General features: G+C 39.5%; 1 protein-coding gene across 2 annotated transcripts in view; it reads right to left on the bottom strand.

Moving 5' to 3' along the window:
• The window catches only part of negr1 (neuronal growth regulator 1), a 165906-nt gene that overhangs the window by 113249 nt on the left and 34808 nt on the right, over positions 1-17849 (bottom strand). For both annotated transcript variants that reach the window (XM_085433304.1, XM_085433305.1), the window contains exon 2: positions 31-269. In XM_085433304.1, coding sequence (XP_085289430.1) covers positions 31-269 — 239 coding nt within the window. The remainder of the gene's footprint in view (positions 1-30; positions 270-17849) is intronic.

A 17849-nucleotide genomic window follows, 5' to 3' on the forward strand; every position in this document is an offset into this window, starting at 1 on the left:
AAGTAAAGAACACGCATGGCCTGCACGCACCTTTTACAATGAGGTTGAGGAGCTTTGGCCGTGGGTTACGCTCACTCTGAATCGAGCATGTGTAAAGGCCATCATCAGTTACATCCACTTTCTGTATCTGAAGGCTGTACTCATGTTTGTCTCCAACACTGGACACTATGGACACACGTGGATCCACAGACCACTTGTCATTCCCTGCGAATATGATGCTTGAGCGGTTCAGCCAGGCTCCTTTAGAGATCCCATCCAACAAGTAGCACCTGGATCAACAAAAAAAGACACATTTAGATTTACTTGGAAAAACACATCCGTCTCATCATCTTTGCTGAAGAATGTCTTTGACTTATTAGCAATGTCTAGAAAATGTCACCTTTCTTGACAAATATTACTGTCTTCCTATTTAGAAGACACCTCCTGCTGTTTATTATTTTTTTAACTCAGAAAACAGGTGAAATCTTTAATGTGCCAAAAAGCGAGTCTCACAAAATACAGAAATCTCATCAACTTTACAAAGTGATTTAACATGTAAGAAGTTCAAGGTTGCTTTGAGATTTGATTTGTTTTGAGACTAAATTATCCCAAAGCCATCAGAATAACAAAGACTGCGCTGTTGTTGACACTCTAAACAAGTTCAAAGTGAAATTCTTTGTCACATTTTCAGTGGCATTTTAACAGTTAAGTGTTAATAGGCATCTTTATACTTAAGCAGTTGACTGACTGAAGGTGCGTCTGACTTAATTTTGTCAAACTGATGAGTTTTATGACAAAAAGACACAAACTACAGCAGTCAGAAAAGAAACACTTGGAACTGTACTCCAAACAGAGTCCGAGCAGATTGTGAGTGCCTGTTGCCCTAACACACGCCCATGTGCGAAGAGCAGCACTGTTGACAGTCTAGAGATTCAAACCTTCAACCTTTGCATCACCAGGTAAGGTTACTTACTGACTGCAATGGGGAGACATGGTTGTCAACACACCTTGCCAGAAACTTAGACAATGACATAGCGTGTGCCAAACTGAGATATGTTTGTGTCTTTGAAGGCAGGAATCTTAAAGTATTCAAAATGGGAAACAGGGATGGGCAAAATTATAGGATGATATTTCAAGGAAATTAGATGTTTCTGGTATTTCTGACAGTATAGAAAAGAAAATAGTGAACGATGCTTTATCAGTGATTGCAACATGCAGGAAGCGGCATCTTTTACAGCAAGTAAAATAAAGGGCATTTCCTTCCTTCTTTTCCAATCAGTTACTGTTAATGAAAACTACCTAATTTGAAGTGTGAATCTGCTGCTACAGGGTGCCAGCAAGGGCAGCCTTGTGGTGGTATATTAATGTGTGTCTTAAAGTGTCATATTTAGATATCATTGCCATAGCAACACCTTGTGTTTGCAGAACAGCGAGACAAGCCCAGGCATGTCTGCCAGCAAGAGCCACATATTACGTCTCAAATGACGATTTAGTAGCTGAAAGGAAGTTACTTGAACAACGGTGATTTGAAAAATGTGCAAGAAAACTGCTCCTGCAGTCGATTCTGTTCCACCACTTGAGACAAACACACAACATCGTGCACAATCAGGCAACAAAGAGATACTAGCAGCTGGTGATGTGCGACCCAAATGTAAACAATGAACTGAACCAAGCATCGCTGGAGCACTTGATAGCAGCGCTCCACGAAGAGAAAACGGTGAATGGAAATTACTGGCACGGTTACTTTAAGCAGCTGGTTCAAACGTTTGACCCAAGATAAAACAGTTTAGGTCAAATATATTTTTCAATATTATTATGTGATAATATCCTGAAGCTCCTGAAGAGTTCAAAGATTAAGTTAGTTTAGTTATTCTTAAATGCTAATTGTTCAATAATATTTAGGCTACTTTGGTCCACACGTTTGATTTAGGCTGTCACTGGAATTATTACTGTGTCACTGATATTGCATATCATGCTGTTGGTGGTGTTACTTTATTTCAACAGATTCACCAAATTATTGTAATTATTGTATTAATATTGTAGGAACCCAGGTAGTGTTTTTCCTGGAAAAACTGGGATATTGCATGTTGGGTTGAGCTTTTTAACCAGTAACCAGTTAATCAGTAATTTCTGTTCACCATCTGATCTTCCTGTCATACAGAGCACATCTAGCAAGTGCTCCAGCCATGCTCATTTAAGTCATTTGTTTACTTCTGGCAAATCACCAGATGCTAGAATCACTTCCTTTGTACTGGTTGTACTCGACAGTCTGTACACCAGCCTTCAAAAAGCACAATGCCTTGTTGGAGGTAAAAGTAAAAGGAGGTTAAAGTAGCTCTCTTTTTAATACATATGTGTGTGTGTGTGTGTGTGTGTTTATTGTTTGTTTAGGTTCATTAAGTTATTCTAGCTCATTTGTTATTGTATTACCCTTGTGTTAAGTCTCCCTTGCCCTTCATGTGTTTATGTCTGTGTGTCTTATGTTGTCAAGTTCATGTTGTCGTTTCTGTCATCTTCCCCTGTACTCGGTCTCCCTGGTTCGTGCGCCTACCTGTTATGTGTCATGTCTGTGTGGCTCTTGTTGTCTAGTTCGTTTCATGTCTATGTCTCCGTGTTTCCTGTTTTATTTTGAAAGAGTCTGTTCTTTGTTCACTGCATTTAATTTACTCTCCCCTGTGTTGTCATTGTTTCATTCTAGTCAGCTGTGTGCCCATGTGTCTCCACTTCCCCATATCACCTCATGTGTGTATTTGGTCCTCAGCCTTGCTGTGTTCAGTGTCGCGTCGTCTGTGTTCTCACCCACCATGTTTGTATTCATAGTTCTCTGTGGCATCATAATGCCAGTTTCCCAGTTTAGTTATAGTTTAGTTTCGTCACTGTGCTTCTGCCTTGTTTGACCCACATGTCATCAGTCAAAATAAAGGCTCGCTTTTCGTTTGAACTCAGTTTCGTGTCTGCACCTGAGTCCTCCACACACTCTCCACTCGGTCTGCCACTGCGGATCGTGACACATATATACATATATGAAAACATTATATATGCTCAAGTTTCATAGTGTTAGATTTTATTATACAGTAGTGTCTGTGTTTGCAGCACTAACTGAAAACTGCATCGACAAACCATGGCCAGTCATTTTTGGCAGTTTTCAGTGGATCACTTTGAAATATTGGAGGGAGCAGTGGAACAAGAAAGAGCTCCCACAGTGTGCATTTGATGTAGAGTGCAGGTACACCACCACCACCACCACCACCTTCTTAGATAGGTAACCCTGCTGTTTATAGACTCATGCTATGTGCAGCATAAGATCACATCACGGTCCCACCCAGAGTGGAAAAGGCCAGCTATTGCCTGATTTTCTTTTCCAATTACAACACCGTAGTTTGTGTTCCTGCCTCCTGTATTGTGTGATCTGCAGTTTTAAGCCTCATGTACAGCTAGCAGAAGGAACTACAGGTACAGCTGAATCAACAAGGACTGAAATATTTTAAACACTGAAAACGAGGCAACTGGAACACAACAAAAATAAATTAGTATTACTTTTTCTGTTCAATGTTGCAATTTAGATTATTTAACATGATTAGTTATAAAAGCATACACCGTCATCTCTGATCAAAACTGGCACAACATCAACCTTAAACAGACAGGTACTCAGGTTGGTTCCATGTAGAACAGAGATCTAGCCACACGTCTCTTGCAAAGTGAGAAATATCAATCAAATTATTCTGAAAGAATTAAATGCATGTGTCTTCATTCTTTGTAACTAATTTGCTAAATGATTGCAAACAGAGAACCATTAACCCCTTATTCATGTACACAGATTATTATTACCAGAGAATGTTTTTTCACATGTAAACGACACTTTAAAGCTGGTAAGGTTTAAGCCTATCTGCATTAATTCTCTATCATTTTTTCCATTGTGAAATGAACGTGTTGGGCTGTTACATCCACTGTAACGCCATAAGCCTTCCCCTGATGTCAGGATCATAAACCCTGTGATGCCGCTGTTTTTGTCTGAAGTTGGTTACCTCAGCAGGATGAGAAATGAACCCCAGAGAAAGAGATCGTGAATTTGAGTCAGGGGTGAAAGTGGGCTGGAACAATCTGTAACGGCGTTCTGGCACCTTCAATTAACGAGCATTTAAATCTGATAGGCAGGTTAATGTTTATGTCGATGAGTTCATTTTTTGTGTCCTGTAGTCTGGAGTTACTCCAGTGACAGCAAGGAGATACTTTCTCAATAATAAGAAAATAATCATATCCCACAGGACTGCCCATTTTTTCCTCTCATGCATGTGAGCTGGTGTAGATGTAAATGCAGTTGGTCGCAGTACTTCAGGATTTAGCTGGACGAGAAGCATAAACAGAATAAAGTTCTTTGAAGTTACAGATAATATAAAATGCAAATAAATGTTCTTTATTTCCCAGGGAGAGGAAAAGAAAGTTTATAAGTGACACTGTCAGAGACTGAGAAAGATGTAAGAAACACAGGAAAGGGAATGGAGGTAAAGACTTCTTGGCACATGAAATCTGATAAAGTGGAAATTTAAACCTTTCATGTAATGTCCTCATTCCTTTTAGAGCTTTTAAATCAGATACTTGAGCTATAAATTATGTGCGGATTAAATTGCGCTTTTCCATAGTACAAGTATACTAATTTTGTGTTATTCAAAGGTTGCATGAAAATGCCAGGCAGTTTAGTGTTGGTTACACTGCTTAGTTTGTAGTAATGTGGTGAATAACGTCTCCACCATAGGCTGGACTGGTACAGAGCACCCTGTTCATGGTAAATGGTAGGTTAGGTCAAACGTAGACAATCAAATATATATAATAAATCATTATTATTTAGGGCAATGATCATGACACCGAATTCTACTTTTTATATGCCCGTTATAGTGTCTAAGGATTGGAAATCAGCCATGTAGCTCATGAATCATCTGCTTATATCTTATTGAACTGTGAAAGTGAAAGTGCTAAACCTGTGAAAAGCAGTGAATACAGGAGTAGCAGCACAGGTCACAGCCTGTACACAAAGAAACATCTATATCACAAAACAAGCAAATATTTGACTTATTTCTAAGTAATTCACTTCTTCATACTACACCGCTACACCCGACCTTGGGGGTCCCCACCTGCACAATCCCAGTTTAACCCCTACGTGTTTCACTCTTCCTAGAACATCTAAGCATGAACCAGCAATGTTCAGTAAGTAATAAATACAGCTGGGAATATTTTTCAACCATAACAAGACATTGACCAAAGACCACCAGCTGATGTTTATTTAACGCTGAAATTATATGTTGGATACAGTTTCTGAATTTAAAAAACTTTTTAGGGACTTTTTAATCTTTTGGTTGGGGACACTGTGGGGCGTTTGCTGGTACCGAGTGGGGCAAAGGAACAGTGTCACATTCCTCAGAGACCTGCTTGTATCTTGTTGGCAGCAATGATTTCTAAACAGATATAATTCCAGACAAGTGTTCACAGTCCTTCCATGGGATGACTTTCAAAAACCTCGGGACTTCCTCTAGTTAGATCTTGTTCACTAAAGGCTCTCTTTCAGTCTTCTTGGCTATCTGAATTATTGTTTTTGTTTTTAATAACTGGACGTGAAAATTGTAACATTTAAAATAAATATGATTACAACTTAAACATACAAGGTATAGTCCTCCACAGACGATGATGCAACCTTCAGTTTACTCAACGTGGTTTATAAGAGCATGCTCCGATGCCTGAGAGACCAGCACCAACACAGGTTATGTTTAGCTTCAGTAAAGGTTACAACATGGGGATAAGCACTCTCACAAGCCCAGTGCTGACTGTAGTTAAGAAATCGCATCATATTCTGTAACGAATACTGTAATAATGAGCAGGAAAAGAGGCAATCAAGTTTGGCTCTTTAGCCGTTGTCAACATGCCACGCAGACTGCCAGCACCAGTAGTAAACCCACCGAGGAAATCAGTTTGGCACTAACCACAAAGCTCTTTACTCCCTATGCCAAAAAAGTGTCTGTCAGGAAAGCGGGTAGAGGACAATGGTTTCGTCCACGCTGGTTCTCCCCTTAGAGAAAGCATTGCTGCATTGTGACAAATAAGTGGCAAACAATGTGAGAGTGGGTAAAATTAAATAAGCACAAGAGAGAAGTGCAGATCCTGTGGAGAGCCCACACAGACCTGTCAGTTAGTTAGCCCATTGACCACCTGAACCACGGTGTTCCTTGCCCTCAGGCAAGATTTACTGAAGGAGCCTCAAGGCAGGTTTCACTCCGTTTCTGAGTTTTTTTTGCTTTTCAACAAAATAAGAATTCACTTGTACACTAGATTTTAGAGATGTGCTGATTATTTAATGTGCTGTATTCACATAATGGCAGATTTGTGGGCTTCAAGTGGCAAATTCATTACTCGGATTGACCGTGGTCGATACTAAATCGCATTACGGTGACATAAAGCCAATTTTTAATGTATTTTCAGCTGAGAGAAGTGTTGGGAGGCTTGATGCCTACATGTATGATCACAGCCCTTCAGTGACTTATAATTTAACACACTTTGGCGGGACTAGTAGGAGTGTTCAATGAACCTGTGTGCAGCCCACTAATGTGGACTACTTGTCAACAACTTCCAAGACTTTCATCATTATATTCTTGTAAAACAGGGTCGCCATAGAAAACATAGTCTCCAGTGTAGCTGCTATTGATTTTTATGTTTTCTCACCTAAAATTGTCCTTTCAGAATCACTCACGCTGGCTTCATAGGTGGCTGTTAAAAAAGTCTCCTCTTCAGAAGAGATCAGAAGCTCTGGTCAGCTTTGTATAGATGCCAGTTACAATGCACTTTAACAGTGACAGGCTTTTAAGGCTTGAAAAATTATCAAAAGGTCTCAAAACACTGCTGCAGCACAGGCTTCGTCTAGCTGTATAAACTACTTATACTGCTATCCATTGGTACCATAAGACATGCATTTCTTTGTTGTGGTCATATAAACTGCTGATATGGTTGTTGTTCTGCTGTTTTTGAAGAGGAAACTAACTTTTAACAACCACCTTTCAAGCATAGATTTCGGGGGAAACCTTTACTTTAACAAAGCCACGCAGCTAAAACTATGGCCTGCGGACACATATAACAGAGCCAGGATCTCTACAAGGAGTTTTGATATTATTTCTTCTTCATCTTGATGACCCAGGCCTCGATGTTCTTGCACTGGTTTTTCCAGTTTGCTTATCACCGTTGAGTGCCTTTGCACTCTTTCTGCAGAAATCATTATTGTTATCTCGCTGTCATCTTTCACCACAGAGCTAAAGCGATGCCCGTATTTGTTCATCTGCTCACAAAGCAGTGTGTCAAAACAGGCCATTTTACATTAGCACATTGTCTCGGGTGGGTGGGAGGGTGTTTAGTGTGGCTGCTTCCTTTGTTGCTGCTGACTGAAGTAGGAGCTACAAGGGAACTGATCACAGGTCTGGCATGAGACATCTCGGTGTGGCAGATTCAGGCTGCTGTTGGGCCAAGTCATTTTTGCTGCCTGTGATATCGAGCAATTTGATGGAGCGTAGACCTCGGGCAGATCAGTAGTGTAAAACCATTACATATAGATGACATATATATATATACAACATTGTGATAAATTGTGGTGGTAAATGCCCCTGACACACCAACAAACTCAAATCTGCAGTCCTGCTTCTAGACGCTTTAGCTGCTTGGAGAGGGGACAGAAGCATTTTTGCCTGCAATGTATTTCTTTTAATTCTGCTATTTTAAAGTAATCCCACATTATTCAATGAAACCCACATGGAAATTTTCGATTAAAAGTAACAAGCTATTTCACCTACCAAAGACCTTGGATATTAAATGTAAATTATTGCAAGGCCATGCCATTGGGCGTGTCTTTTGTTTCTGCCACATTTCCCAAATTCATCTGCTAGTAGGCTCCACAGTGTAGTCGTTTACGCATTTGCCTAACAAGCAAAAAGAGCCCCAGTTTGATCCCGGGAGGAGACAAATCCCTTTGGGGTTGTGTTACAGAGGACATCGGGCGTAAAAAATCTGCTAAATCAAATATGAGGCGCTACCTGCTGCGGCGACCCCTCGTGAATGAGAGAGCAGCCAAAAGTCGTTTTTTCTCGCCCCACCCCCCAGTTCATCTGCTCACCCAGGCATAGCAGCACAAAACTAACACCTAAGGTGAGCTTTGTTTTCATTAGGCTGCCTTTATTCTAGAAGCCTCCCCAGGTAGCAGTCTGCCCATGGCTTATACAAAGCGCAGGTAATTATTTCACAGACATCAGAACTTCCGGTCTGATGCAGCTCTGACAACACAAATATATGCTAATTGATATTTCTGTTTATCCCCGTTTCTGACGAATGAGCGCACAGGAACCTGGCCCATTACAAGATGTGTGGGTTTTTTAAACATATATTGGATTTCAGAAAAGAATTCAATTCAAACCCCGGTGATTGTGCATAATGTGGAGAAAGGAAAGTGATGAGCTGGTGTTTGAGCAGCACCTCACATGAATGGGGAATGATGACAAATCATTAATTACAGTATGGAAGCTGGAAAGATGAGGCTGATTTTAATCCATTTAGCCAAACTCATTCATGTTCTTTGATTAGATATCATAATTAAGACTGGGGCATCACTGCGACCCAGATTCTTTTTGCTCTATACAAATGTTTGCTAGATCTTCAACTGTAAATATTCTCCTCGGCGCCAACTCCACACATCTCGCCTCATAAACATATTTCACTGTTTCACAATTTTTTTCCCCTCCAGTTTGGCAAAGGAAATAAATGCATTTCTGGATGTGTTCCTTTGCAGATTTTTTTAGATGTAAAAGTTAAGTAAGACTAAAGACAAACGATGTCTGCATTTTAAGAAATGGAAACGTTTTTATTTTATCTGAAATGAAGACAACAGCACGACATGTTGTGCAGATTTTACTCAGAAATTATTGTTATTATTATTTTTCCTTTATCCACCATTGAAATTGAACCTGAGGACCAATTATGAAGATTGGGTTTTGTTATTATTACTATTATGTAGTTGTTTAACTGTTGATGATGACAGTGCAATTGGTACTTGTCATTATTCTATGTGAAAAAGATCACATTAAAAAGAAAACACTTCTAATCACAGCTTGTCCTGATCCTTAATCAGTCAGAACGCTCAAATCAGTCGGACCTGTACTATTTCTATTCTCCAACAGGTTTGCTGACACTTGTCACTACACTGCAACTTCACTACATCAGACGTTGTGGAGGGCAGTTTGAGTGCTCTCACGTTCACTGCCCATCTGGCTTCTTATCTTTACAACCTAGCTCACAACTTCCATCTACTTCAGAGTGCAGCAACTAGTCTTTTTACAGCTTTGGATGGCTCATGACATCACCCTCAATCCTGGGGTCTCTTCCTATGCACTTCATAATCTATTTTAAGATATTACGGATCTCTTTTAAATCTGTGTGTAATAGTATGTCCCAGCCATTGTCGAGATATTCCACCAATCTGTCTTTTTACTGTCAGACAACAGCGAAAGCTGTTAGGGATGGCATATTACAGCATTTCTGGGAAGAAGATCTGCTCTGAGAGAAGCAGCTTAGAGCTTTTACGCAAAATAAATCAACCCCTAGCAAAACCACAGACTATTCAGGAAGAAATATGTGGTCGTGCAAACCTTGGAGCTGTTGATGGACTCAAACTCTGATAATTCATGCCTTGTCAACTTTGTGATTCAAACTTTAAAAGGAGCAGGTGGGTCGAGTCATGACAGTTGCCACACAGATGCGACAACCCACGTGAGATGGACTATGGAGTTGTTGACACTGAATTTTCACATCCATATGGCAGACGTGTCGGGAGTAGACAGATAACTCGAGGACTTGGGCAAAGACCCGAGGAGAGATATAGGTTGCTCATCAACCTGCTGATAGTGACAGTTCGATTTCAGACTGTGATTCTTCAGAAACAGAGTTAAAGGATTCACAGCTCAGGTCTTGTTCTCTGTTCCCAGCAGCCAGAAATGCAAGAGGAAAGACACTTAGACATGTTTTAAGCCTGAGATTTAGATTGTTTGATAATTAGATTCATCCAGGAGCATCCATTAAATATCTGCGATGTGAGAGGTGAAATACAGAACTGATAACTGTTGAGTTTTCCTGTAATATTACATCAGACAAGAAGCTGAACAATTCAGGTTTCTTTCTCCATTCTCTCTCCATTTTCACATGCCAGAGGGGGTCCTGGTTATACTGGACGACACGGCTCCTAAATAAAAAATATTCCTTTTTTATATTTTAGTAATTTATTTATTTATAGGTCAAACACAGGAAAAGGGATGGAGGTGAAGCTTTTGGATGGGGTAGAGCTCAAGCAGAAGGCTGTGGTGTGGATGGTGATCAAGTAAGGGCCTCAGTAAACCATGTAACTCTAGTTCCTGGGCCTGAAGCTTTACTTCCACAGAGAATCCTGAACCTCTCAATGATGCTGTTGATGCTCCTGATCCAGAACAGCCAATTGGCTTTATTGAGTTGTTCATTTCTAATGAACTGATCCAGAGTGTTTTTGATGAGACAAACTTGTATGCAGATCAGCATTCACGCTGGCAGTGTCTCACCACATGCTGCTCTTCATGCATTGAAGATTGTTACAGTTTCAGACACGAAAACATTCCTACTGTAAGGCCCTTTTCTCCCTGGTATCATTCATAAGCCTGAACTTGAAATGTACTGGTATACTAACAACATGCTACCCACTCCCTACTTCAACAAGGTCATGTCTCACACCAGGTTTAAAACTGTACTGAGAATTTGTCAGTGATAATGAAGCACAACCAGCCAAACGCACTGACAGGCTGTACACAGTCAGTCCTGGCATTTGTCCAAATTCCATGAATTGTATAAATCAAGCAATCCGGTTGTTCAGTCTGACATCACTAGCCGTGTCTGAGTCTAAACTCCGCTGCAGGTCCATATATCAAACGATCACTGTGGCATTACTGAGAGTTGAAAAACTGTCTAAAGTCTTTCATCGTTAATAAAATGATCAGCGTTCTGCTCTACCAGGTGTAACAATTGAGTTTAACATCCAGGCATCCATGAAAACGGAATTTATGACATTTAACGGAGTTAGAAGTTAGCAGGGAGTTAGCTCGCTAGCTTCTATCTAAATACAATATAGCATGTCCTGACTGCGGGGTTTTGGAAACAAATTAAAACGTACAGCTCTGTTATCACTTCCAGCATAAATGAAGACAGAAAACTAAACAGCAGTGACGTTTGTAGGGTTACTGAAGTTGGGCTAGCTGGTATATAATGATGTGCTACGTGACCGCTAGCGACACAGCTATGTTAGCATAATATAAACAAGCTAACTTTTTTTCCACTCGATAAAAGTTACCGTGAGTGCTGTCAGTGGTCAGAAACAAATGTAATCGCATGGCAGGATGCTGTAAAAGGACCAAACTTCAGCCAGGAGAACAACTGAGATAATCCATCCACAATACGAGGTTAGTCATTCATACTGTATACTGCTGCATGGGCTGGGCTGTAGCTACATCCTAAGGTTTTAAAAACTGAGCTTAAATAAATGATTAGTGGTAATAAAAGCCGAGGGAGGTCAACAGTGATCACTGACTGTTTTAGGAGCTTTTTGAGATCAAATAGAAGAAAATACATAACATTAAACATGTTAACAACACAAAAGCCATATTAAACGTAGAATACTTTAGACCCGGAAGTAGGATTCGTCGCGTCATCACTGAACAACCGGATATATTGAAGAGACTATGATCCTGCGGCTCTACAATCGCCAAACAAACTTCTAAACCCTTCTGGTATACGGTACTGTTATACCACGAAACTGCAGAGACGTTGGCCTGGCTGGGAGACAGTCCCAGACTGAGTTTCTGCTTTATCACCTAGCAGGCACTGACGGTCGGTGTTTCATGGATATCTTTCACACTTCTGCAGTACTGTGTGAGTGCCTGTTAAATCGAGGTGGGAATCACCAGACACCCCATGATATGATATAATCACAACACGTCACACATGATATTATATTATTGCAATTTGTTTTTTACATTTTGTGATATGCTGAGTATTGCAAACACATATATTTCAACTTGAGGCTACGTTTCAAGTTTAAACTATGCCTTCAAAGTTAAACTTCGTCAATATCTGTTGCAAGCTGCAAAATGACATTACATGCACACTAATACTGTCAGCAAACACATCCATATACATGTATGTTGGTACAAGACAGATTCAGTCTGCAATCAGTTTGACATCAATCTGCAGTTGAATGAGGTCTAGTTGGCTATAACATGCAATCAGTTTCTGATAATAGAGCAATTAACTGTGATAAATCACTGAAAATCACATATCATAGCTGTCTGCATAGACAGAAATTCATATTTAACTGATACATTTGTGCTCAGCAACCTTCCTGTTCTTTAGGAATATAACCAGAATACAACCAGCTGGCAGCCACTTGAGTCGAGTGCCCTCAAGTTATGCTTAATGAAAAAGACTCATTCAGTCTGTCTGCTTTCATAAATTATTAAGCAATTATTTGAAAACCTTCAACGATCTCTCTGAGAGTGATTGCAGACAGTCCACATCAGACTGCAGCTGTTTGCAGAAAGGTTGCCTCCTGTCAGGCAACATGTCCAAACACTTTGTAATGAAAAGTGGTTATAATTGTGTAACACTCAACCTCTGAGAAACAATTTAGTCACCATAAGTTGCAATCGGTAACAGAATGTGGAAAAAAAAACAATACAATCACCAGACAACCATTGTTTTTTTTGGTTTTCATTTTTTTTTTGTAGATGCAAGAACTTGACCACTGAGTTTGCTCTGAGTTTGGAGGTAGCTTTGTGAACCTAAGTGTGTCCACTGTTGGATGGTGTTCAGCTAACATTATCTCAGGATGGTGGTGCGTGAGCTGAGCCCTCTTGTTCACAGCAGTACAGTATTTTAGAGAGAGTTCTTTTGCTTTACAGCATCTGAGCTGTGTGTTTGTGGCCACCTAAACATCATGAATAGGAGTGAGTTTGGGGTTATATTTTTACTCTTTACTTGTTTAGTTTTTCTCTCGCTATCTCAACCTGCACACTTTTACTGCTGCCTTCCCACATCCTCCAGATTTCCTGTAGTGAGGTGCCTAAACTGAAAACCGATATCAGTCTTACAGAAATCTTTATTTCTGAAAATAAGGGTGAACCACGAATAGTTTTGGATATTGGTAATAATGACAACAGAAATAGGGAAATAAACAAGCCTGGTGTGGTAGAACAAACAAAATTGAAAAAGTTAAAATGACTACAACCTCTTGATTCAAGCATATGGAAAACAATAAGATATGTTAGACAAATCGCAAATAAAAATTGCACGGTGAAAGGCCGCCACGTCAAGCACAGTAATGCAATAAATGGTGCTGACAAATTTGGTCAGAATATTCTGTAAGTCCCATTTGTCAGGCTGTCACACAAGTGGACGAAGAAATTTGTTTCGCTTCTGTTTGAGTTCAATTTGATCAATGCTTTTGTCAATTACAAAGCTAAAAACCCACATGAAGAATGTAGCACTCATCTCTCATTCATTCAAAGTGTCCTAAAATCATGGAGCAGCCAGGAGCCTTTCAACATTCTGCTGGTGAGGAAAAATGACCTTCCAGAGACTCCCACCATGAAACAGTGCTGATCCAGGGAAAAGGCTGGGTGTAATAAGCTGAAAAATAAATATGTAAAGTTTAGAGGATCTACAGTATTTTCAGGTGGGGCCATTCTGACTGAGGATTGAATATAAAGGTGAGCGTGCTTCTACCATCAGGACCCCTCAGCTTTAAAATGATCTGCCTGGACACAATCAGTTCCTCCTCAAAAAACACTTCTTCAAACACATTTTCATGCTTTTTTGGTAAGCAATCTTATGATTTTAATCATATTTGTATTATTGCATATTCTATTATTAATGTTAGCATTTTAAAATAAATTATTAATAGTAATAGCAGTAATAGTAGTGTTTGCATGGTCATCGAAGTGTGATTTAAGCTTCAGGTACTGAGAATACCACCTTGTATTTTTGTTATCCTCTGTAACACTGTCGTGGAGCATCAGCTTATAGAGATTACGTCTGCATTTTATGTCAAGAGCAGTGCTTGATTTCTGGAGATGTTTGATTCCATTTAAGCCATTTCACACAGAGATACTGTCATGACCTTTACAACGAGTTACTGGCCTCAAAAGACCCCAAATGTCCATCGACTCTCCAAATGAGAAACTGTATTTCGAAGCGACTGGATACTGAGTATCATAGTGAAATCAAAAGCCTTTTCTGCTGTGAATTTATATTTTGCTGCGTCCACAAAAGAGAAGCCAGCTGATAAGGATAGAAAACAGGTTATTTTGCAAGTTTGCTGGAACCAGGCAGGTACTCAAAGGCAAACGGAGCAGGCAAAAACAAAATATTGGACAAAATTAGAGCAGGGCGATATGGCCAAAAATATATATCACGATATATATTTGAAAATTTGCGATAACGATATAACTGACGATATAATTTCTGCGAGACAAAATACAACTTCACAACTTTACTAGCGCATAAAAAAACCCATCTATTTATTTTCACTTAAACAAGCAGCTGTTTTTATGTGCATTAAAGCTATATAAACATTTAACAGTGCAAATTCAAATTCCTTGCTGAAAGTTTAACCAAAAGCCATTTCGAGTAGAAATGGGCTGACATATCCTGAGCATAACCATGTATGATATCCACTGAAGTTAAAAAGAGGTGCTTTGCAACATTAAACTGCAGTGTGCCAAATAAAAAAGTCAAATACGTATTTCTCGGACCATAAGGTGCACGGGATTATAAGGCACATTAAGCGAAACAAAGCAGTCAGATAAATCAAACTTTATTCAACTCAAATATGGGGAAAGCCAAAAACTGTGCTTCCTCCACTTCTGTACCATTGATTCATTAATGCTGTATTCTATCACAGCTGCTCTATTCCCATGTTGTTGCAGTATATTAATGACTGACCTCGTATTGTGGATGGATTATCTCAGTTGTTCTCCTGACTGAAGTTTGGTCCGTTTACAGCATCCTGCCATGCGATTGCATTTGTCTCTAACCACCAGGAACCCTCACGTGAACTTTTATCGAGTGGAAAAGTGTTCGCGTTCATCCTCCAGCTTCACTGTTTATGTTATGCTAACACAGCTGTGTCGCTAGCGACCACGTAGCACATCATTATATACCAGCTAGCCCAACTTCAGTAACCCTACAAACGTCACTGCTGTTTAGTTTCCTGTCTTCATTTATGTTGGAAGTGACAGCAGAGCTGTACGTTTGAACTGTTTCAGAAATCTCTCAGTCAGAACATGCTATATCATGCTTAGGTGGAAACTAGCGAGCTAACTTCCTGCTAACGTCTAACTCTGTTAAATGTAATAAATTCTGTTTTCATGGATGCCTGGATGTTAAACTTCATAGTTACACCTGGTAAAGCAGCAATGCTGATCATTTTATTAAAGATGAAAGAATTTAGACAGTTTTTAACTCTCAGTGATGCTGCAGTGTTCATTTGACTTTTGGGACCTGAATCGGTTTAGGACCCAGATTACGCCCAGATTTACGAGCACCTTAGTCCGACAAATACGGCAATAACGATGGCCCGCTTGCATGTTCTACAAAAAAGATGTGCTTTGTTGTGTATCTGACAGACAAACACCAAACCAGTGAAGTTGCACTATTTTTAAAAACCAATTCTGGTTCCTTTTCACTGAACCATCCGCTTTCCCCCTTCTCATTTCCCGTTGCCGCCGTGCTTTTTCGGCCATGTGCGTATGAAAACAAAGGCACTGCGCATGCGCGTTTTACCCATATTCTATCGCGATATTTCATTTTCTTATCGTTGCCTAACATTGTACCGGTATTACCGTCAACAGCATAATATGGCCCAGCCCTAGACAAAATATTGACAAATTTCACTAAGGAACAGACACTCTGGCAGGGTGCAACTGGTGGACTGGTGGTATATACAGGGTGGGACAGAGTGGGGAAAAAAGGGGATGAGGGGGTGGGGAAGTTCAAGGCCATGTTCAGTCTGGAAAAACGTGTGCAACATTTTGCTATCGTTGCTGGTTTAAAGGCATGTTTCTACGCAACAGTGTGCAACAGGCTTTGATGAATATTTTAATTCATTTGATGGGATTGTCGGAAGCATTACCAAATCACCGGTGATGTCTATCTAAAATCCTCTTTATAATGAATAGGCATTCACAATGGTTGCAGTCAAATACCCAGTTTCTTTGAAGCAGGCTCCTGAGTGAAGAGCCATGGATGAATCAGCGTAGCAGTCGTATTAAGAGTTTATCAAATTCACTAAATGCTGTTTATTACTCCTTAACCGCAGGATACACTGAACCATCCTTCATTAAAAAGAACGCCCCACAATTCAAAGCGATGCACTATCACTAAAGCAGTCATACAGTATAACTGACAAGTGACCCAGATAATCATAAAAATTTAAATGTTTCTCATCCTATGCCATCATTTGCTCAAATGATGATGCAAACATTTAATAAAGCCAACAGCGAACGCTGAACATTACGCTGCTTTATTAAAATCTTCTTATAATGAAGTCGCCTCCTTGTGTGAAGCACTTTGTAATGTGCTCTACAAATAAAGATAATAAGCCACATTACTGTGATCAAAGTGAAGGTTGTAGTGTATCTCAGTTAGTATTGGTTATCTCCTCATTTTTGCTGTTTTGACAGCATTTATTAGAATTAGAAACGCTGAAAGCTTTATTAAAGGCAAAAGTTAAAGCAGATCATCTCTTTAGCAGGAGGAGGAAATATGGCGGGACATTTCTTAATACAACCGTTTGATTACACTGTTGTCACTGGTAAAGTAGAAACACCTGTTCAATTGCTCGTTAATGCAGATGTCTGACCAACCAATCACGTGGCAACAACTCAATTTATTTAGTGGATGTACCCCTGCTGAAGTTCAAACTGAGCATCAGAAGTTTGAATGTCACATAAATGGACTGGGACGAGTATTTCAGATACTGATGATCTACTGGGGGTTTTCTCACATCTGAGGTTTACAGAGAACGGTCCACAGTCACCAGAACGCAATCCAATAGAGCACCTTCGGGATGTGGTGGAAAGGGAAATGGAATCTCTGAGGAATGTTTCCAGCACCTTCTTGAATCTCGGCCACGGAAAACTGAAAAAAGGCAGTTCTGAAGGCAAAAGGAGTCCAGCCCCAGTGCTAAAAATCATCCATTGAGTGTCTATACAACAGTGAAGTGATACTTTGTACACATTTACATGCACATAAAGAAAAAAACACTAACAAGGGGCACATGTTAGATAGATAGTTGTTTGTGAATCATCTTTGGGAACATGGCAGATCCAGTTAAACCATAACCAAACGCACCACAGTGCTTCTTTTCCCCTGACAGATCAGTTCATGTTCATGTCACTCCATGATCTTCTGATATTTTTCATCGAAGTAAAGTTATTAGGAAAAAGACATGTAAGGACTTTTTTTCTTTTTGTTCATTAGTCGGTCACAGACAGTGAATGCTGTATTTTTGCTGTGTTTGATGAAACTTTAAATAAAATATAATGACATTATTGTTTGTCGGTTTTTTGTTTTTAGTAGGGAACTGTAAGAACTGTATATATATGTGTATATATATATATATATATATATATATATATATATATATATATATATATATATATATATACACATATATATATATATATATATATATATATATATATATATATATATATATATATATATATATATATATATATATATTTAGTATGGTATTGCTCATTCCCTTAAAGATA

This window comes from Copadichromis virginalis, linkage group LG15, assembly GCF_057382275.1.
Source record: "Copadichromis virginalis isolate Kocher_CV1m ecotype Utaka linkage group LG15, C_Virginalis_male_GT1.1, whole genome shotgun sequence".
Classification (NCBI taxonomy): domain Eukaryota; kingdom Metazoa; phylum Chordata; class Actinopteri; order Cichliformes; family Cichlidae; genus Copadichromis; species Copadichromis virginalis.